This window comes from Gobio gobio (assembly GCF_949357685.1).
Source record: "Gobio gobio genome assembly, chromosome: 13".
Lineage (NCBI taxonomy): Eukaryota > Metazoa > Chordata > Actinopteri > Cypriniformes > Gobionidae > Gobio > Gobio gobio.
In genome coordinates this window covers 13,494,063-13,516,700 of record NC_137106.1, presented here as the reverse complement: position 1 = coordinate 13,516,700, position 22,638 = coordinate 13,494,063, and the positions used below count along the sequence as shown (strand labels likewise).

The 22,638-nt window shown below is 38.8% G+C and overlaps 1 protein-coding gene across 5 annotated transcripts in view; it reads left to right on the top strand.

Annotated features, from left to right (window-relative positions):
- cnksr1 (connector enhancer of kinase suppressor of Ras 1) overlaps nt 1-22,638 on the top strand; it is a 64,446-nt gene that overhangs the window by 5,134 nt on the left and 36,674 nt on the right. For 4 of the 5 annotated variants that reach the window (XM_079833232.1, XM_079833230.1, XM_079833229.1 and 1 more), the window contains exons 3-6: nt 4,366-4,568; nt 4,695-4,779; nt 19,575-19,616; nt 21,508-21,627. In XM_079833232.1, coding sequence (XP_079689358.1) covers nt 4,366-4,568; nt 4,695-4,779; nt 19,575-19,616; nt 21,508-21,627 — 450 coding nt within the window. Of the gene's footprint in view, nt 1-4,365; nt 4,569-4,694; nt 4,780-5,690; nt 5,866-19,574; nt 19,617-21,507; nt 21,628-22,638 lie in introns of those variants that run through there. The other variant, XM_079833233.1, reaches the window with a different exon arrangement.

The following is a 22,638-nucleotide window of genomic DNA, read 5'->3' as shown; positions in this document are numbered from 1 at the left end:
TTTAGGAGCTCAGCAAGCAATCAAGTTCTTTGGCGTAGGCCCCATTCGTAATTTCTCATTCCGAGGGTACGGAATCTGCGTATCTTGCCTGAAGACGAAGGCAGGGGTGCAGCCCACCCCCGCGAAGTAAGGAAGGGGGCCATCTGGTGGTGGTGTGGTAGATGGAGGAAAAGAACATCCTGAAGTCTTCGGGGTAGAGGGGAGAGCCCATCTGGTGGTGTTGAGGATGATAGGAGGGCCCGACTGGTGGTGTAGGGGGGGATGGAGGAAAGGTCCCATCTTGGTGGTGGTGGGGAGGATGGTGGTGGTGAAGCGACAGTATCTGCGAACTCAGACATGAGTAATTACTACCTTTTTATGCTACAGAAAAGGATATGATTGGATAGATGAGCAGGTAATTAGTGACGTAACGATTGAGTCTTCCTGGCAGAACTTGCGCTGGCTTCATTTCATTTTTGTAAGTGAGGATAGCAAAATAAAGTGACATATTATACCGAAAAATTCTTCATACAGTGGACTACCAGTAAAATTGTTAAAAAGTTAGGACCAAAATTATTCAGACACTTTGACCTGACCATGTTTTGCTTCAGTGTTTTTTCTTTAATTGCTAATGTGACCTTTTACACCACAGACTGAAAAAAATTAAGCATTGCTTGGTAATTGGTCGGCCTAAATATTATCTAATTGTGTACTTAAATTTAACAGCTGACAGCTGATTGGTTGATTGTAATCCATTTCATACCTTTCTATCAAAGTTATCTGACATTATCAAGATGAATTTGTTCTGACACAGTTTATCTCTGAGTTCTTGTCATACCATTTTCTAAACTATAGCGAATAAACTGATAATGTGAGAAAATGTTGAAGGTTTCTGAATACATTTTGGTTTGACTGTATAAATGTTATACACAAGGTATTGTATACATTAATTAGGGACATCAGATGATTTTAATTGAGGAAAAAAGAGAATTGTGATTATTATTCCGTTGGAATTCAGAACACATGCACTTAATAACATGCTAATAGGCCGTTCACACAATAGTTTTTCCATATAAACATGTGTTTGAAAAAACGTTGTGCTCACGTTTTTTGCCTGATTTTAATGGTGTGTTCAAGTCATGTCGGAAAGATCGTATTTATGACTTGAACACATGAACGACAACACAAAGTTGCAATTACAAGTGGTGAACTCTGAAGTTTATGAGTTGGGGGCGTCATTGAGAAAATATGCCGGATGCAATAAATGCAGCGTCTTTATTGATGGTAAATTTGTCGAAATCAAGAGTAGTGTGTCCGAATTCACAGTACTCATAAAAGAGTAGGCAAAAAGTACCCGGATGACCTACTTCGTCCGGCGAGATTCTGAAGTGAGTTATCTCATGAATTCCAATCAGAAGTGAGCATCCCTATGCCCTACTCACTCTGAAGGGCAGAGCCCTTGAAGTGGGGACTTTGGATGGAGCAGGGTACTTGTGTTTCATAATGAAGCTGTTTGGAACGCACTTGGCGAAGGGAACAATGAAAGACCATGTCATTTCCTCATTAGCTTCACATGGAATATTACCATGACAACACTAGGCAGCAACAACAGGAAAATCTTATTATTGCTGTTAATATGACACAAATAAGTTCATAATGATTAAAAAAAAAGCTTTCTATATTATACTGTATAACATTGTACACTAAGATGCTCTATTGGGTTGAGATCTGGTGACTGTGGGGGCCATTTTAGTACAGTGAACTCATTGTCATGTTCAAAAAACCAATTTGAAATGATTCAAGCTTTTTGACATGGTGCATTATCCTGCTAGAAGTAGCCATCAGAGGATGGGTATACACTCTAAAAAAAAAAAAGGTTCTATATTGCACCAAAAATGGTTCTTGGCTCGTAATCATAGGGGAACCTTTTTTAGTGCTATATACCACCAATTTTGGTGCTCCAGCGGTTCTTCAGAGGTTCTTCAGCGGTTCTTCAGAGGTTCTTCACCGGTTCTTTGACTAAGGTGCTATATAGTACCTCTGAAGAACCGCTGAAGAACCACTGAAGCACCAAAATTGGTGCTATATAGCACTAAAAAAGGTTCCCCTATGATTACGAGCCTTTTTTTTTTAGAGTGTACATGGTAGGGCTGTAACGATTTGACCAAAAATAAAAACCTCGATTAATAGAACATTTGACCTCGATTACGATTAATGAACGATTATTTAGCTTCTTTTTTTTTTGCTCTCATAAGGTTTTTGAGTAAGTTCACTGATAAGGTTTGTACTGTAAATATTTTCTACTATTAAAGGTGGAATTTTTTTTTCTAATGAAAAAGTGCATTGTGATTTTAAAATACTTGAAGGAAACGGTTCACTTTCAGCAGTTATTGTCTATGGGGCAGATTTCTGTTTGTTGTACATCAGATACAGATAAATTAACACTGTAGGCCTACATTACATTTATTTGAATGCATTAATGAGAGAGTGATTGTGTGTGAATTACTCTTACTGTCTCTATTCATTATGAAGCTGTGGTTTGTACTTACTTCAAAGGTATTAAAATGTATGCCTATAACGGTTGAGTTTCTAAGCTACTTTAGTGACTTTACTTTAGTCACAGCTTCTGTCTGAGTGATCGTTTGTCAAAATTTATCAGGCATTAGTTCAACATAATACACATCTGATGGTCGAAACTCGCTTTAATGTTCAAACTGGCAGGGCTTAAACCACATACAAATGACAAGCTTTGTGAGGACGCAGGTGAAAGACGTCTGCCTTCAGGGCGCGCGCGTTTTCAGAGAGGCAACATGGCTCGGCTCTGTGTCACTGAAAAAAGCTGATCACTGAACGGAGAAGTTTTCCATATTGTTGTTTTTAAATAGTTCACAATCGCTTTAAATGTTGAAACCGGCAAGCCTTTAAACGCAATTTACTTGACAAATTTTATGAGCACGAAAGTGAAAGCGGCTTCGGGGCTTGCACGCGCCGTCTGTGTGTGTGTGTGTGTGTCAGCGTGTAGGCTATAAGAACAGCAATTAACTGACCTGTATAAACTGTGTAAAACATGCAGTTACTATAGTGATTCTGGGTATCTATAAACACAGATAACCGCTCCTGCATCTCTGTGTGTGCCTTCAAACTGCACTTGATTTGACTGACGGGGCGGAGTCACTTGAAAACCGAAATAACTGACATGGGAAAAATACGTCGGTTAGAGGTTCTGAATGTCGGTTTCGGTTATTTTTCGATTAATCGTACAGCCCTAGTACATGGTGGTCATAAAGGGATGGACATGGTCAGAAACAATGCTCAGATAGGCCGTGGCATTTAAACGATGCCCAATTGGCACTAAGGGGCCTAAAGTGTGCCAAGAAAACATCCCCCACACCATTACACCACCACCACCAGCCTGCACAGTGGTAACAAGGCATGATGGATCCATGTTCTCATTCTGTTTACGCCAAATTCTGACTCTACCATCTGAATGTCTCAACAGAAATCGAGACTCATCAAACCAGGCAACATTTTTCCTATTTGTAGTGGAGATGAGTGGTACCCGGTGGGGTCTTCTGCTGTTGTAGCCCATCCGCCTCAAGGTTGTGCGTGTTGTGGCTTCACAAATGCTTTGCTGGATACCTCGGTTGTAACGAGTGGTTATTTCAGTCAAAGATGCTCTTCCATCAGCTTGAATCAGTCGGCCCATTCTCCTCTGACCTCTAGCATCAACAAGGCATTTTTGCCCACAGGACTGCCGCATACTGGATGTTTTTCCCTTTTCACACCATTCTTTGTAAACCCTAGAAATGGTTGTGCGTGAAAATCCCAGTAACTGAGCAGATTGTGAAATACTCAGACCGGCCCGTCTGGCACCAACAACCATGCCACGCTCAAAATTGTAAATCACCTTTCTTTCCCATTCTGACATTCAGTTTGGAGTTCAGGAGATTGTCTTGACCAGGACCACAGCCCTAAATGCATTGAAACAACTGCCATGTGATTGGTTGATTCAATAATTGCATTAATGAGAAATTGAACAGGTGTTCCTAATAATCCTTTAGGTGAGTGTATAACGGTTACATAAAAAAAGCACAAAACACACTTGATGCGCATTCTTTATCGATTATTTCAAAATCAAATTTTAAAAAGCTATCTTGCTCCAACCAAAGTATAAATGCACCTGATGCAATACTTACGACTTCCCAACTTGTAAATACAAACTTCCCAGGAGGAATGGAACGCACCATAAGAATGACATTAAAAAGTTCAGCTTTTAAAAATGCATCTCTTGCGGGTTTTTCTTCTTTTTCCGGTCCACTTTAAATGCAAAAACACGTTCTGAACACTAGGTGAATGGCACCTTACATATTTCCCATGTCTGCACAGACATACAGTGTTGGGGGTGACAATCTGCGCAGTTTGACGGAGAAGCTGCGTGCAGTGGCTCACACTCTGCAGATGAGCATACAGGGGCGCTGGCGTGTCAATACCATCGACGGACAAAGCACCACCAAGCTGCCACAACAGGTACTGCAGGCGGTGGTGGACATGATCACAGCATCCAATGGACTTGCGTCCATGCTCAGCAGGTGAGAATCACAGTCTGAACCACAAAGCAATGTTTACCATGCTCCTATTCAGGCCATGAGTTTGAGCGTGGAGTAGTGTTGTGATATTTTGTTCATTCTCAGTCATAATGTATATGTCTTTTATAGGTATCAGTTTGCACAGCAGACTGGATACACAGCCAATGAGAAACTCACCACTTTGTGTAAAGATCTGGATACCACAGTGCATAAGGTGAGTGTGTTCATGTTACAGTTTTCAAGGGAGAAATCACCCAAAAATGGAAAGTGTGTCATTGGTCGCTCCACCTTAGTTTTGTTACAAACCTATATGACATTCCTTCTTCTATGAAACACAAAAGGAGATTTTTATCAGAGTATCAAAGTGGCTTTTTCCAGTTAATGGGGCGGTGGCTGTCAAGCTCCGAAAAACACCATAAAAGTGGTCCATATGACTTGTCTTCTGAAACCATGCAATAACTTTTTGCAAGTAACATACTGAAATTTAGATTGTTATTCATTGAAAATATCTGAATGCACTGCAAAAAATGCTCTTCTTACTTAGTATTTTTGTCTTGTTTTCAGTCCAGATATCTAAAACATCTTACATTAAGAAGCATTTACTAGACAAGCAAAAGTTTTTGTCTTATTTGGGGGAAAATAACTCAAAATTAAGGGAGTTTTTGCTTAAAATTAGCAAAATAATCTGCCAATGGGGTAAGAAATATAATGTTGTTTTCTGTTTGAATTAAGATTATTTTCCCCACCCCATTGGCAGATTATTTTGCTTATTTTAATGCCTTAATTTTGAGTTATTTTCCCCCAAAACAAGACAAAAACGTTTGCTTGTCTAGTAAATGCTTCTTAATGTAAGAATTTTTAGAAAATTTGACTGAAAACAAGACAAAAATACTAAGTAAGAAAAGCATTTTTTGCAGTGTGTATGCTCTGGCAATAGTGACTTAAAATCAGTCTGAAGGGAACAAGATCAAATAGATGTTCTAACCTAAATATTTTTTGAGATGCATTTTGCATGTTATCCAATAATTGCTTTGTTTGTTTGCTTCGTGCCTGATGCTGAAACACATATGTCTTTCATTACGTGTATTCACTGGACTCTAACCAACGTGAGGGCTAAAACTGTCTGAGAGAGAGAGGGAGAGAGGGAGAGAGGGAGAGAGGGGAGGGGCATTAATAGACAGACTATGAGAACTGAAAGAGGTTTTGGTCGTGTGTTATTCACCTGTGGTGAGCGTACAGAAGAAGAGGTCACATGATATTCACTTCGTCAGAAGAGTATCTTTCATCTGGACATGGAATAGTAGGTTTGTTTTCTATTTGTTGTCTATTGACAATTTTATACTTTAATAGGTTTTGATTGCTTTCTTCTCATTTTCTGTCATTCATTCATTAAACTCCTATACTTTTACATAGAAAGTTTGACAAGTTTAACAGCCTTACAGTGTACTTGGGTGCACACAGACCCATACACACAGATATATCAATGATAAAACATGGTGACTGGCTCACAGTGTAGTTGGAAATCAGATAGCATCTATTTCAAGATTGGTGTTTGCTTTGTCATTCGAAAGGCATCTGAACCATTTGCTCAATGTTTCTTGCAGATTTCTTGTTTGCGTTAAAGTTTCAAGGACTTTTTTGGTGCTTTTTGTGTAATCACAGAGGAAAATAACAGAAATGGGCTTGGATCGTTGATGATGTGACTCTTACACTGAGAGCAAACAGCATTGCTTAAAGAGGGGAAGGAAAGTGTGGAAATGAGACAGAACCTAAGTGTGTGTGTATGGAGAAACAATGTGCAATGTGCACACTAAGTATGTTGACACTTGATGCTATCAGCTCCTCTCTGTCAGCTGTCACACACACACAGTGCAGGGTTTTTCCTGGGTCAAAAATGGTCTTCGGTGGTGGTTCACACACACACACACACACACACACCCTACCCACGTGATCTGACAATACATTTAAAAAATGCTAGTACTTTTGATCATCTTATTTTGATATCTCATATTATGTATTATCTCTTACATCGATGTTTGTTTCTTTTGTTCCTCATTTTTTACACTATTTACAGATAATTGTTTTTGTATATAATCATATCATCAGCTAGCTAATAGCAACTTTGTTCTGGTTTCACCTCACTCCAGTCTAAATGATTGTAGACTATTTATTTTACTACAAATTGTCAACAGAAATAAGCTGAAATGCTGTTGATAATTAAAAATAATTCTTACTATCCACTCTTGCTAAATTGGGTAAGCACACTTGTGTTCTCATTTCAGATGCGTTCTGAGTAAATTAATAAACTGATTCGTTAGTTCAGTGTTGGACAGATCAGTTGTTTTAACCCAGTGTTTCCCAACCTTTTTTCAGTCATGGTACCCTTTGAAAATCTTTGCATACTTTATGCTAGGGGTGTAACGGTACAGATTGCTCATGGTTCGGTTTGAATCACAGTTTCGGTACGGTTCAGTATTTGCTATGTTCAGGGAAAAAAGGACTACTGTCAAATAAAAATAAAGAAAATAATTAGAACAAATAATTTAAATACAAGCAGCAGTACAAATAAATACTATTGAGCAAAGATACTAATAAAATAAACTGTTTTTCAGGTACGTCTAACATTAGTTTTCAGTTACAGAAATTGATCAAATGTAAAATAGCATTGTATATTTGACTGTATAAATAAAAGATTAATCCTATTAAACTTACAAAAGCTATTCAATCAAGTGCAGTGAGTGATGTCCTTGTCTTTTGTTTTTTGACATTAAAGGGTTAGTTCACTCAAAAATGAAAATTCTGTCATTAATTACTCACCCTCATGTCGTTGGACACCCGTAAGACCTCCGTTCATATTCGTAACACAAATGAAGATATTTTAGTTGAAAGCTGATGGCTGAGAAAGGCTTCAGATAGGCCTCCATTGGCATTCAGTACATTGACACTTCCAAGATCCATGAAAGGCACTTAAAACGTCGTTACAAAGTCCATCTCACCACAGTGGCTCTACAATAATTTTACGATGCGACGACAATAGTTTTTGTGCGCAAAAAAAAATCAAAATAACACCTTTATCCAACTTGTTCTCGACTTTCGTGTGTGCCTCCACGACGCATGCGCGAGAATATGACGCAGATCCGGCGTTCGGACATATGACCCAGAAGCGATTTGTTTACGAGCAGAGGAAGACGCGCATGTCTAAGCTGTTCGATTCTACATTGATCGTGCTTTAGGTCTCGGCGTAGTGCTCAAAATGGGGTTTAAGTGTGTATTTCATGGATTCCCGAACGCCGGCGCTACGTCATATTCTCGCGCATGCGTCGTGGAGGCACACACGGAAGTCGAGAACAAGTTGGATAAAGGTGTTATTTTGATTTTTTTTTGCGCACAAAAACTATTGTCGTCGCATCGTAAAATTATTGTAGAGCCACTGTGGTGAGATGGACTTTGTAACGACGTTTTAAGTGCCTTTCATGGATCTTGGAAGTGTCAATGTACTGAATGCCAATGGAGGCCTATCTGAAGCCTTTCTCAGCCATCAGCTTTCAACTAAAATATCTTCATTTGTGTTACGAATATGAACGGAGGTCTTACGGGTGTCCAACGACATGAGGGTGAGTAATTAATGACAGAATTTTCATTTTTGGGTGAACTAACCCTTTAAACAGACAGCAGTAAAGGCTACTGCCCCTTTAAGACCTAAAGCACGGATATGCGTCGCCTTTCTCGACTGTATAAAGTTCACTTAAGGCATATACAGACTATGTCTGCTAGAATACTCATCAAGATGGACATGTTGACATACTTTTTGTGTGAGTTTGTCCGTTCAAGAGCTAGACTTGAGAGAGAACTCAATATTTGCCTGCTGTGAGACGTGTGCGCGCTTTCGGATGACTGCACAGAGACAAATGTTCTCACAGCGCGCGTGACTTCTCATTCGCGTCTTCTGGCACTAAACCCAGGTGATGATGGAGAAAATGACTGGTCATATTCGAACATACGGCAGCACTCGCATGCATTGAACAAAGTTTATAAAGAGAGAATTATTTAAAGGACTTTTACACGGCACCCCGGTTGGGAAACACTGTTTTAACCAGACATTAAAATGATTCGGTTCAAAGGAGTCATTAGGTCACGAATCAGACATTAGCAGACGCGTTGTGTGCGAATCCCGTCTGTTAGAACATCGCGAAAGATGTCAACACACAGAAAACACTTCATAACTGAATATAATTTGTTTCCCGTTTATTGAAAGTATGCTTTATGTCAGCTGGTCAGAAAAGAGTCAACGTTTTTTGAGCGCAATTCACACCCAGCGGTAATTCTAGGAAAAAATTGTCCGAATGTGCCACGTGCAACATGGTTTCAGTCTTCCGACCTTTTGATTTGGATTAATATGTGAAATATGAGAGCGAACACAGTGATTATTTTGAAGACCCAGAGAGTGTGCGTGGGGGAGGAGCTCTGAGCTCTCTGATCGTTCTCTCTGTCACTCAGTCACAAGCGCAGCATATTCTACATCATTCATAAATCACAATAACTCATCAAATTAGGCTTTGGCGGGACAAAAATTCGTTTTGGCGGCCGCCCAAAAATTTTCAATGCAGGTAAACCCTGACATTGTAAATCACTAGGTAGTTGTTTTCTCTCCCGTGAGGTTTTGTCGCTGAGTTCGTTTTCCTAAAGCTGATGGGATCTTTTCCAATTTAAGTGCATTGTTTGTATACTTCCTGTTTACACTACACACCATATTCTGTGTTTATTATAGGTGCAAATGCTTTCTTGTGCAGCAATCAGTAACTTTTCTTTTTCTTAATGTAAGAATGGTAGCAGTAAAAGAAGAGTTAATGTACAAACTGAGGGCTGTTCTGGGTCACCAATCCTTACATGATCATTCTTACATACAGTGGGGTACAACAATCTGAGACCACCAGTGAAAATACACATTTTTCCATTCAAACATTTGGGGTCGATAAGTTTTTTTGTTGTTGGAGGAAACACCAAAGCTGCATGTATTTGATTAAACAAATTAACAGAAATTTGGTGCTCAAGAAACCATTTGTGCTGCCTAATAGTTTTATGGAATCCAAGATTTTTTACTTTGATTAATAGTTCAAAAGAACAGCATTTATTTGAAATAGAATTTTGTAACATAAATGCCTTGACTATATATATATATATATATATACAAATTATTTTCCTAAAAATTCTACAAACCCCATAATGACAACGTGAAAGATGTTTGTTTGAAATCTTTGCAAATGTATTAAAAGTGCACAATACATGTACACAAGTATTCACAGCCTTTGCTCATACTTTGTCGAAGCACCTTTGGCACCAATTACAGCCTCAAGTGTTTTTGAGTATGATGCTGCTACAAGCTTGGCACACCTATTTTTGGGCAGTTTCTCCCATTCTTCTTTGCAGGACCTCTCAAGCTCCATCAGGTTGGATGGGGAGCGTCGGTGCACAGCCATTTTCAGATCTTTCCAGAGATGTTCAATCGGGTTCAAGTCTGGGCTCTGGCTGGGCCACTCAAGGACATTCACAGAGTTGTCCCGTAGCCACTCCTTTGTTATCTTGCCTGTGTGCTTAGGGTTGTTGTCCTGTTGGTAGATGGACCTTCACCCCAGTCTGAGGTCCAGAGTGCTCTGGAGCAGGTTTTCATCAAGGATGTCTCTGTACATTTCTGCATTCATCTTTCTCTCGATCCTGACTAGTCTCCCAGTTCATGCCACTGAAAAACATCCCCACAGCATGATGCTGCCACCACCATGCTTCACTGTAGGAATGGTATTGGCCAGGTGATGAGTGGTGCCTGGTTTCGTCCAGACATGACAATGACACTTGCCATTCAGGCCAAAGAGTTCAATCTTTGTTTTTTCAGACCAGAGAATTTCGTTTCTCATGGTCTGAGAGTCCTTCAGGTGCCTTTTGGCAAACTCCAGGTGGGCTGTCATGTGGCTTTTACTGAGGAGTGTCTTCAGTCTGGCCTCTCCACCACACAGGCCTGATTGGTGGAGTGCTGCAGAAATGGTTGTTCTTCTGGAAGGTTCTCCTCTCTCCACAGAGAAACGCTGGAGCTCTATCAGAGTGACCATCGGGTTCTTGGTCACCTCCTTGACTAAGGCCCTTCTCCCCCTATCGCTCAGTTTGGCCGTGCGGCCAGCTCTAGGAAGAGTCCTGGTGGTTCCAAACTACCATTTACTGATGATGGAGGACCTTTAATGATGCAGACATTTTTCTGTTCCCTTCCCCAGATCTGTGCCTCAATACAATCCTGTCTTGGAGGTCTACAGACAATTCCTTGGACTTCACGGCTTGGTTTGTGCTCTGACATGCACTGTTAACTGTGGGACCTTATATAGACAGGTGTGTGCCTTTCCAAATCATGTCCAACTGAATTTACCACAGGTGGCCTCCAATCTAATTGGAGAAACATCTCAAGGATGATCAGTGGAAACAGGATACACCTGAACTCAATTTTGAGGGTCATGACAAAGGCTGTGAATACTTATGTACATGTGATTTTTCCGTTGTTTTTTATTTTTAATAAATTAGCAAATATTTAAAGCAAACTTCTTTCACGTTGTCATTATGGCTATTGTTTTTAGAATGTTGTGGAAAATAATGAATTTAATCCATTTGGAAAAAAAGGCTGTAACATAGCAAAATGTGGAAAAAGTGAAGCGCTCTGAATACTTTCCGGATGCATGGTATATATATATATATATATTAGGGCTGGGCAAATTAACGCGTTAACGCGGGCGATTAATTTTTTCAGCTAAACGCAATTAAAATATTTAACGCAAATAACGCAGCGTCCGTTTTTATATCCATTTTTGCTTAGCATTACATGATCATCACGCTCTTATTCATGTAAATGCTTCCAAGCGTGACAAGACACAAGCGAACGCGCTGTATGCCAATGTCCTGTGTGTGTGTGTGTGTGTGTGTGTGTGTGTGTGTGTGTGTGTGTGTGTGTGTTTGTGTGTGTGTGTCAGCGTCCTGTCTGTGTGGATGCGTCTCATGTCAGCTAATCAGGACACACACACACACACACACACACTCGACGCATAGAAAGACTCGCGTCAGTTTCCTGCTCACATCGAGTTCTCTTTTGCTCTTGAACAAACAATAACACAGAGGACTTTGAGTATTCTCATGTTAGGAGTCTTAAATTAGTTAAATAATGTCTTAAATGAACTTAAAGAGTTGTGAGGAAATGAGATGCGCGGGACAGCGCGTGAGATCCGCGGCTGTTCTTAAAGTGACAGGAGCGCTGATGATCATCAATAATGTTCATCAAAGAACAACGGTAACAGAGAAAATTTTAGCTTTAATGATGATACATCTATATTTAATTTATTATTTATGCAGTTAAGAAAGATAACTATTACATTTCTGTATATGTAGCCTATAACAGGGAAGGCCATGGGTAAATATAACATGTATTATTTTGGGTTTGTGTAAAGATTGTTTTAAGTTCACTTAAATTAAAAGTTGTTTTTTAAAGACTAATAAATGTTGAAATTGGGAGCTTTCAGTTATACTGTAATGTAACGTCATTAATGTTTCATAGACACTTTAGTATCAGTGATACTGGCCTTCATTCATAAAAATATGACAATACAACACATATTTAAAATATGCTGTCTTTAAATTGTTTATACATTCATTTGGAGAGTAACTGAAATTATTACAATATCAAAATATTAAAAACGTAAAATATTAAAAACTTGCGATTAATCGCGATTAATTACAGAAAAAAGTGTGATTAATTAGTAAATTTTTTTTAATCGATGCCCACCACTAATATATATATAATATATATATATATATATATATATATATATATATATATATATATATATATATATATATATATATATATATATATATATATATATATATATATATATATATATATATATATATATATATATATATATATATATATATATATATATTATATATATATATATATATCAGTAGTCTATATTAAATCACATATGAACCCCTAAATCAAAACGAATCACATCTTACTGAGGCCAGACCACTCCAGTCTCTATTAATAATTACAGTGGGATTTTAAGTCTAAAGGTTTCTGGGAATAGAGTGTTTATTCTGCTTACATTTTAATAAGCTTGTGACATTTGAAGCCATGAAGGTGAGTGTTAGAACAGGTGTTAGGGGACAGGTGGGCCTCTGATCTTCATAGAAACCACGTCACCTGAAGCCAAAGGTCGCCATGTCAAGCAAACCTTTCTGATGATACTAGTGTGTGTCATACATGGATGACTTTGTCTTGCTCACTGGTGGTGAGTGGTGGTTTTGATGAACAGATGAAGAAATATTCAGTGTCTCCAGGGTTAACCCAGATATGAAGGGAAGCTCTTTTTATCAGAGATATAATTGCATCTGTGCATGTTTGGTGTGTTTGTCTGTATTGGCAGCGCTGCCCCGGGGAGTGTGGAATAATTAGCAGTCAGCTGATGACTTTATCGAAAAAGAGGAGAAAGAGAGAGAGAGAGGAGTAATGAACTTAAAAGAAGGAGAGGTGAAGGAGTGAAAGATAGATTAATTAAAAGAGAGATAAGAGCAGGGAGGGTGCAAAAGAAGACACACACACACACACACTGACTGTACTGAAATAACACATCAGTGATTAAGAAGAAAAGATCACGTCGATTAGGTAGAGGTACTGTGTGTGCTTGTTTTATCTTTTATTACCCTAAATACACTTTTCCCTCAACGTTCACATGTCTGAAGTTACTTCAGAAATATTTAGTGTAATATTTTCCAGTTTGTATTGAGAGGAAATGGTTGTTTTATTTCATAAACAGTCTGTCTCGTGGAATTTTTTGAAGTCGTCTCTTCTGTAGAGTGCCTCAAATTAAGGTCAGAGTTCTAGAAGGTAGTACAGTATAGAATGTAAGCTTAATAAACATACTAAAATGCCTTATTGACAATGTTAAAGTGCCTCTATTATGCTACAGCATTTTAAAGACTCCTACAACAGGTTTACATGCATCAAAGGTCAAAAAACACTTTTCTCATAATATACATTGCACATCACCACAATATTCAATGATTCTCAAACTACTCGACGGATGAGTCTCTTTTAATCCCTCCTTTCTGTGAGCTACTCTGCTCTGATTGGTCAGATGGTTTGTTGTGATTGGTCTACAGCTTATAGCGCGTGTCGAAAGCTAAATGCCTATTACCATAACTGAACTTCAGCTCAGGAGGTTTCCTCAGTCCTCAGTGATTCGACACACTGTAAAGACAGTAACGATGACGTTCATTTTACCATATCAATCCGAGCGCGAGTCCGATGATGAATCACTGGAAGAACTAGTTATTCAACCCGAACCTCCATCGCAAGGACGACTTGAGCAGGACGTTTCTCAACGATATGCTACTCATTTTGAGGTACATTATGAGATGTTGCAGCTGTATTTCCTCAACATCAGCATTAACAAGTGTATATCCATCAACAAACCCATGTGTATATTTCTCATTTATTGCAGTGCACATGCGGGAACTGTATCAATAACACTAACGTGTTCGGCTAACATATGTAACATAACAAAATGTGGAAAAAGTGAAGCGCTCTGAATACTTTCTGGATGCATGCATGCAAAATAACATACGTTTTGTTATTTTGTTATGTTACCTCAGTAAAAGGCACATGACAGAATGACTGATGTAACATTAAAGTTTGTAAAACAAATCTTGCTCCATCCTTTATCTTTACTAAAAGTAGTAAGAGCGACAGACAATCTGCATTTATAGACAGTTTTATTTAACAAATAAGTGTCCTAAAGTGTCCTAAAGCTGATTAGCAGAAATATTTCAGGAAGACATTTCAGAAATATGCGAGTTAGCCGATTAGCTGGAAACTTACAAATACATATTTCAAATGTTTATTTCTTTTAATTTTGATGATTGTAACTGACAACTAAGGAAAATCCCAAATTCAGTGTCTCAGAAAATTAGAATATTACTTAAGACCAATACAAAGAAAGGATTTTTAGAAATCTTGGCCAACTGAAAAGTATGAACATGAAAAGTATGAGCATGTACAGCACTCAATACTTAGTTGGGGCTCCTTTTGCCTGAATCACTGCAGCAATGGGGCGTGGCATGGAGTCGATCAGTCTGTGGCACTGCTCAGGTGTTTTGAGAGCCCAGTTTGCTCTGATAGTGGCCTTCAGCTCTTCTGCATTGTTGGGTCTGGCATATCGCATCTTCCTCTTCACAATACCCCATAAATTTTCTATGGGGTTAAGGTCAGGCGAGTGTGCTGGCCAATTAAGAACAGGGAGACCATGGTCCTTAAACCAGGTACTGGTTGCTTTGGCACTGTGTGCAGGTGCCAAGTCATGTTGGAAAATGAAATCTGCATCTCCAAAAAGTTGGTCAGCAGCAGGAAGCATGAAGTGCTCTAAAACTTCCTGATATATGGCTGCGTTGACCTCGGACCTCAGAAAACACAGTGGACCAACACCAGCAGATGACATGGCACCCCAAACCATCACTGACTGTGGAAACTTTACACTGGACCTCAAGCAACGTGGATTGTGTGTCTCTCCTCTCTTCCTCCAGACTCTGGGACCCTGATTTCCAAAGGAAATGCAAAATTTACTTTCATCAGAGAACATAACTTTGGACCACTTTTTGTCCTTTTTGTCTTTAGCCCAGGCGAGACGCTTCTGACGCTGTCTGTTGTTCAAGAGTGGCTTGACACAAGGAATGCGACAGCATGTCTTGCATACGTCTGTGCGTAGTGCTTCTTGAAGCACTGACTCCAGCTGCAGGCCACTCTTTGTGAATCTCCCCCACATTTTTGAATGGGTTTTGTTTCACAATCCTCTACAGGGTGCGGTTATCCCTATTGCTTGTACACTTTTTTCTACCACATCTTTTCCTTCCCATCGCCTCTCTATTAATGTGCTTGGACACAGAGCTCTGTGAACAGCTAGCCTCTTTTGCAATGACCGTTTGTGTCTTGCCCTCCTTGTGAAAGGTGTCAATGGTCATCTTTTGGACAACTGTCAAGTCAGCAGTCTTCCCCATGATTGCGTAGCCTACAGAACTAGACTGAGAGACCATTTAAAGGCCTTTGCAGGTATTTTGAGTTAATTAGCTGATTAGAGTGTGGCACCAGGTGTCTTCAATATTGAACCTTTTCACAATATTCTAATTTTCTGAGATACTGAATTTGGGATTTTCCTTAGTTGTCAGTTATAATCATCATACATTTAAAGAAATAAACATTTGAAATATGTCAGTCTGTGTGTAATGAATGAATATAATATACAAGTTTCACTTTTTGAATGGAATTAGTGAAATAAATCAACTTTTTGATGATATTCTAATTATATGACCAGCACCTGTACATCAATAATTATTCATGCTTACAAGTTGTGATTCTGAGGAGCAAGGTGGTCCAAATAAACTGGGTACTGATCCATCTTTCAAGAGCAAGCGTTTTGCATTGAACTCCCGAGATTTGAGAAGCAGTCATCAGCAAAATCCCGCATTGAAGGGCTGGTCAAGTTGTTATTGTATGTAATCTTTATTTATCGTACACTTTTGACTTTACAACCTTGCAGAATGTTTACATTCACAAACTATATCACACACTGCATGAAAGGGAATATTCGAAAAACCATAATAGGAGCACTTTAAAATGTAGCAAGGTGTCTGAGTGTGAGAGTGAGAGTTTCTGTTTAGTTATAGGGGTGTAAAATCTCATCAGCTCAAAGTCAATGGAAAGTTCCCACCATGATGGGGAAAACAAGCATGTGTGTTGTTTATGCCTTGGAGAGCTGTAAACGAATCCATGCAGGATGTGAGGCAGATCTTTTTTTAGTATCTCCAGGGCTGCTGGCCTGTGACCCCTTAATAGAGCATTTGATTTAGCTGTTTGTCTCTGCCTGGAGACAGACGCATTCAAATAGTTTGGTGTGCTCCAATTTTGTGATTTGTATGCAGCTGCAAATGCAGTTATTTGTCATGCCAGTAAACCATAGAAAAAGGAGAGGGAGAGAAAGATAATGACGAGAAAACAGCTGACCTGTCTTTTATCACTGAGGGAAGCTGTCTTTCTCTTTCTACAGTGTTGAAAACAGAGTTAATGACCATTTACAGTGTGAAATGAGGAGCTTTGTTGAGAACTAGAAGATAACAAGGTAAAAGCTTTTGAGCTGAACGAAGCTCCTTTGTGTGAGAATGTCATCCTCAATAGAGCTAAAAGACAAGGAAAACAGCAGAACTGGGGAGAAAATGAATATCAGGTGTGTCTCTCACACACAGATGTCTCTCCTTTTCACTCGTTTTTAGTTTTGCTCAGCTGTGTGCATGCAAAGAAAATAGGGCAAACAATTGAAATTATCAAGACAAAATGTCTATAGTGACAAAAAAAAGAATAACTTAATACAATAAAATAAATGTAGAGAAAGGGCAAACTTTTAAGCAAATTAAGCAAAAGCAATAGGAGAAGTAATCTCTCAATTTAAGTTGCGATGAAAGCCAAAGGTCACCATGTCAAGCAAACCTTTCTGATGATACCAGTGTGTGTCATGCATGGATGATTGTGACTTGCTCACTGGTGGTGAGTGGTGGCTTTGATGAACTGATCATCTCTTTTTTAATCTCTTTTTATCAGATATAATTGCATCTGTGCATGTTTAGTGTGTTTGTCTTTATTGGCAGAAAAACAGAAATATGCAAAAGTATCACAGAATGATCCAATGCGACATGCACGTGTTCTCATAAACGATAAGGTTTAGTGAAAAACAACCCAAAATTTAATTTATTATTTAAAGGGAACCTATTATGCAAAATTCACTTTTATAAGGTGTTTGAACACTGATGTGTGTCTGTAGTTTGTAAGAACAACCAGCCTATAATGATAAAAATCCTCTCACTCATTTGTTAAAATAATTCCCATAAATCAAGAGCAGTCTCTTCAAACGAGCTGATTCAGATTCCCCAATACAATGACATAATTGTTGGGAGAAGCCCGCTCACAATTGGTGACGATCTGCCCTATTAGCATAGACACAGCCATGAGTGAGAAGTCCGCCATTTCTGTATCCTCGCTGTAGCAGCTGGAGTTGGTCCTATCCACTGCTATTATATGGACGATTTTTTTTGTTGTTGAAAAATTCTCCTTTTGTGGTCCATAAAAGAAAGAAGGGCATACAGCATTAGAACAATACCAGGGTGAGTAAATGATGACTTACACTTTAATGTTAGGGTGAACTATCCCTTTAAGCAGATTAAAAGATTGTAGAAGTCCAGCATACGTCACCAGTGAGAGCAAAGTCAGTTGTAGTTCCTAGATAGTTCCTACTAGTATGAGATCTAATGTGGTAAATCAGCAAGACGGCTCTCAAATCAACACTAAGTACTGACCTGTGCTTGAACTGAACCATAATGACCTATAAAAAGACACTTTGGCAGTTTTCTTTGACAGGGTGTGAATATTGAAGATATATGCTAAATTGTATTAAAGACATGACCAGTGTGTATGTGTGTCCTGTTTGACTTTCCACATCCTGTCATTCCATTAACTTTTACGTTTACATCTGTTTCCATGGCAACGGCACATCTTCCAAGCACTTGTGCATAAAAACCTGCTTGGAAGCACAACGTATGCTTATCCAAACACCTCAAACAAAGCAGATAATTGCTCTCATTTAAAGTGGAATCTTTGCTGTGTTAAAGCACCAACTCTCTGTCAGATCTCATTGTTTAACTCGAAACTGTTGTGTTTATAGAAGATCTATCTATCTATCTATCTATCTATCTATCTATCTATCTGTCTGTCTGTCTGTCTGTCTGTCTGTCTGTCTGTCTGTCTGTCTGTCTGTCTGTCTGTCTGTCTGTCTGTCTGTCTGTCTGTCTGTCTGTCTGTCTGTCTGTCTGTGATCTGTCTGTCTGTCTGTGATCTGTCTGTCTATCTATCTATCTATCTGTCTGTCTGTCTGTCTGTCTGTCTGTCTGTCTGTCTGTCTGTCTGTCTGTCTGTCTGTCTGTGATCTGTCTGTCTATCTATCTATCTATCTATCTATCTATCTATCTATCTATCTATCTATCTATCTATCTATCTATCTATCTATCTATCTATCTATCTATCTATCTATCTGTCTATCTGTCTGTCTGTGATCTTACAATTTCTATCTGTCTGTCTGTTTATTTCTCTGAATCTGTATTCCACATGCTGATATTTTTACATTCTGACTTTGTGTCTACATGTTTTTGTGTGCGTCGCTCTGTCAGGAGGGGAAGTGACACACTTGTTTAATGTAACGAGAAGTGAGCCATCGGTGTCACACACATACCTCCCTTAAAATTATTCAGCTGCATGCCTTGTCATATCCTCTCTCTCTCACACACACCTGAGTCAAGTAAGTACATACTTTATGCTTCAGATGGACTAACTGAAAGCGTTCAGCTTATTCAAATAGATCTGAGGTTGGATATGAGCCCTTATTTGTTTTGCTTTTATTTGTACTGAACTTCATGGCTGAGTGAGTTGTTTATTGGCTGAAGTGAATCTGTTTGTGGTCTGGGATTCAATGTTTATCTTTAGGGATGTTACATAAGATGTGGCTCATCAGTAAATCTGGTCTAAAGACTTCCTGTTGCCACCGATCCTCAGCAGCCACCCTAATCCTTTAATTAGACTATGATCTACATGTTCCAGGTATTACGGATAAGAGAGTGTGTTTGTGTGTATGAAATCATGCTCTTAGTTCAGCTCCTGTTGTGGATTCAGTGGTCTGAGGGTTGTTGGTTGTATGTTAGTGGTGTGTAGCGTCACTCTGTTTAAGGAAGTGTTTCATTGAGAGGGCTGAACGAGCTGGATCAGCCAAGAAGTGAGTGGGTTAGATGTGTTTGTAGATCTCTGAATTGCGCATCAAACTCCTCAGTGGGTGGAAGCACTTGCATTTTTAGTAAATGTTCTCTCTTCTCTCTCTCTCTTCCCTGTAGGAAACCGCTGTGTTTGAAAAGGAGAAGGACATCATCTCCATAGTAAGAGATCATGGGTCTTCTGTTTTCACTCTTACTTTCCACATGTCTCTTGACCATTTGAATTAATATAAAGGTTTTTCTTTATCTTTATTTTAGTGCTTTCAAATTGATGAATCGTAATTAATCGCATCTAACATAAAAGTTTGTGTTTAAATAATATATGTGTGTGTGTGTATATATATATATATTACATACCGGTGAAGTGAATAACACTGATTGTCTCTTCATCGCGGCTCCTGTTAGTGGGTGGGATATATTAGGCAGCAAGTGAACATTTTGTCCTCAAAGTTGATATGTAGGAAGCAGGAAAACTGTTCGAGTTTGACATGGGCCGAATTGTGATGGGTAGACGACTGGGTCAGAGCATCTCCAAAACTGCAGCTCTTGTGGGGTGTTACCGGTCTGCAGTGGTCAGTATCTATCAAAAGTGCTCCAAGAAAGGAACAGTGGTGAACTGGTGACAGGATCATGGGCAGCCAAGGCTCATTGATCACAGTTTGGGCTGCATAGCCGCAGACCAGTCAGGGCTCCCATGCTGATCCCTGTCCACCACCAAAAGCACCAACAGTGGGACGTGAGCATCAGAACTGGACCACGGAGCAATGGAAGAAGGTGGCCTGGTCTGATGAATCACGTTTTCTTTTACATCACGGGGATGGCTGGGCGTCGCTTACATGGAGAACACATGGCACCAGGATGCACTATGGGAAGAAGGCAAGCCGGCAGAGGCAGTGTGATGCTTTGGGCAATGTTCTGCTGGGAAACCTTGGGTCCTGCATCCATGTGGATGTTACTTTGACACGTACCACCTACCTAAGCATTGTTGCAGACTGTGTACACCCTTTCATGTAAACGGTATTCCCTGGTGGCTGATACAAAGCAAAAATAATAATGCACCCTGATACAAAGCAAAAATAGTTCAGGAATGGTTTGAGGAGCACAACAACGAGTTTGAGGTGTTGACTTGGCCTCCAAATTCCCCAGATCTCAATCCAATCGAGCATCTGTGGGATCTGCTGAACAAACAAGTCCAATCCATGGATGCCCCACCTCACAATTTACAGGACATAAAGGATCTGCTGCCTCGACGGTCCAGGGCTGTTTTGGCAGCAAAAGGGGGACCAACACAATATTAAGTTATTAATGTTATGCCTGATCAATGTATGTATATAATACTCATACATATATTATAAAAACACAAACTTTTGTTAGATGGGATTAATTCGATTCAAAAGCCCTACTTTATTTATATAAACATTCTTTATATTTTTACAAACGTAATGCATATCATAGTTATTATGCGTTATCATGTGAATGGCAGTGGAAATCAATTAGATTCTGTTGTATTCTGTCATTTACCACAGAATAATAATTTAGTGTAATGAGCTTACAATGAAAGAGCAAATGTGCAACTTGTATTTTTGTTACAGCACTTTATTACATATTTAAAATATGGTATAGTTGAAGATGTATTAACTGTGCTAAACAAGAGTCACAGATGCTGTTGATAAAGCATATATTACATTATATTATATGTACAGTATACTTACACAGTTTTTTTTTTTAAGTTTGGGGTTGGTGATGTATTTTAAAGTAATTGAAAATCTCTTATGTGCACCAAGGAAACTATTATATATTTTTGGGGATTCTTTGAATACTGTACAATGTTCAAATGAAACTAAGCATTTATTTGAAATATAAATCTTTTGTAACATTATAAATGTCTGTCACTGTTGATTTAATTTAATGTGTCCTTGCTGAAAAAATTACTGACCCCAAACTTTTGAACGGTAGTGTACATTGTGACATGAAAATATAACTTACTTTACAAGAGATGATCCATCTTCAGTTAAACTGACATCTGTTTTTCTCTTTCTGTCTTTCTTTCTAGTGTCGTCAGTTGGTAGCAGTGTGTGATGAGATTTTGACAGTTAGTCCGTTGTCTCTTCTTACCCATACTGCACAGCTGGAGAGTGTTGACCTGGTCCCAACCTTACCAGGAGATCATGTGGTAATACATCTTATCATATATATTATTTAAAGTTATTTACAGTCATTCATTCTTTCTCTGTTTCATTCTCGCTCCATGTTGTCCAGTTTGCTTCCCTGTTTTTCTCGGGCTTTCAGCATTATAAGATTCAATTCATTTACTAGATTCATAATTTATTCAAATACTTTGGTGCTATTAAATTTACAACTTAGTTTTGCAAGTGTTAAAGAACTAATCATGCTTATAGATGTACAGATGGAGTTTAAACCAAATGCATCTTCTTTCTCCACTCTCTTTCATTAAACACAGTTCATTGAAATGATCGTAAATCATTTCTATTCAGACAGTCCTTGAACTTTGTATTGTTTTCAGCTAATATGTTGCTAAGGCAGAAGCCATTTAATTATGTAAAGAGAGTTTAATTATGTAAAGCATATCCTTTCTGTACCTTAAAAAACACTAAGCAGCTCCACAAAAGAGAAGCTTTTCTGTGAGGTGTCTTTATGTTTTGCGTATCTTCATATCGGACTCAAACACACAATGCAACATGCACGATTACATTGGCAGTCATCCACAAACCATTTACGGAAATCTAACGTTTTTTTAACACTGTTCAGTACATCATACTTTAATGTCAAAGAGACGTCTGTCTTGTGATTCTTGCCAATGAAAAAACTGTAAGTTTTTTATACCTTTAGCCTGCATGCTTTGAGAAACAAGAGTCAGAGAATATAATAACGGACATGATTGTTTATTATTGATCTGACAGATACTAACAGAGGTTGGACCAGCCTGGTTCAATTGTCTTTTAAGCAGGACGTCTCTATATTTACAGCACATTTTCAGCAGAATTAATACTATTTAGATCAGACTTTGTTTGACATCTTTTACTGCAGTCGATTCATTGACCAGCCCCGGTTTGAACATGCTCCCTCAGTTCTCCCTTTGAATTTTTTCCCCATAATGCTCGCTGATCTAGATGGTAGGAAGGCTGAATATTATAGCGAACCAGCAGGGTTCACAGACCAGTTA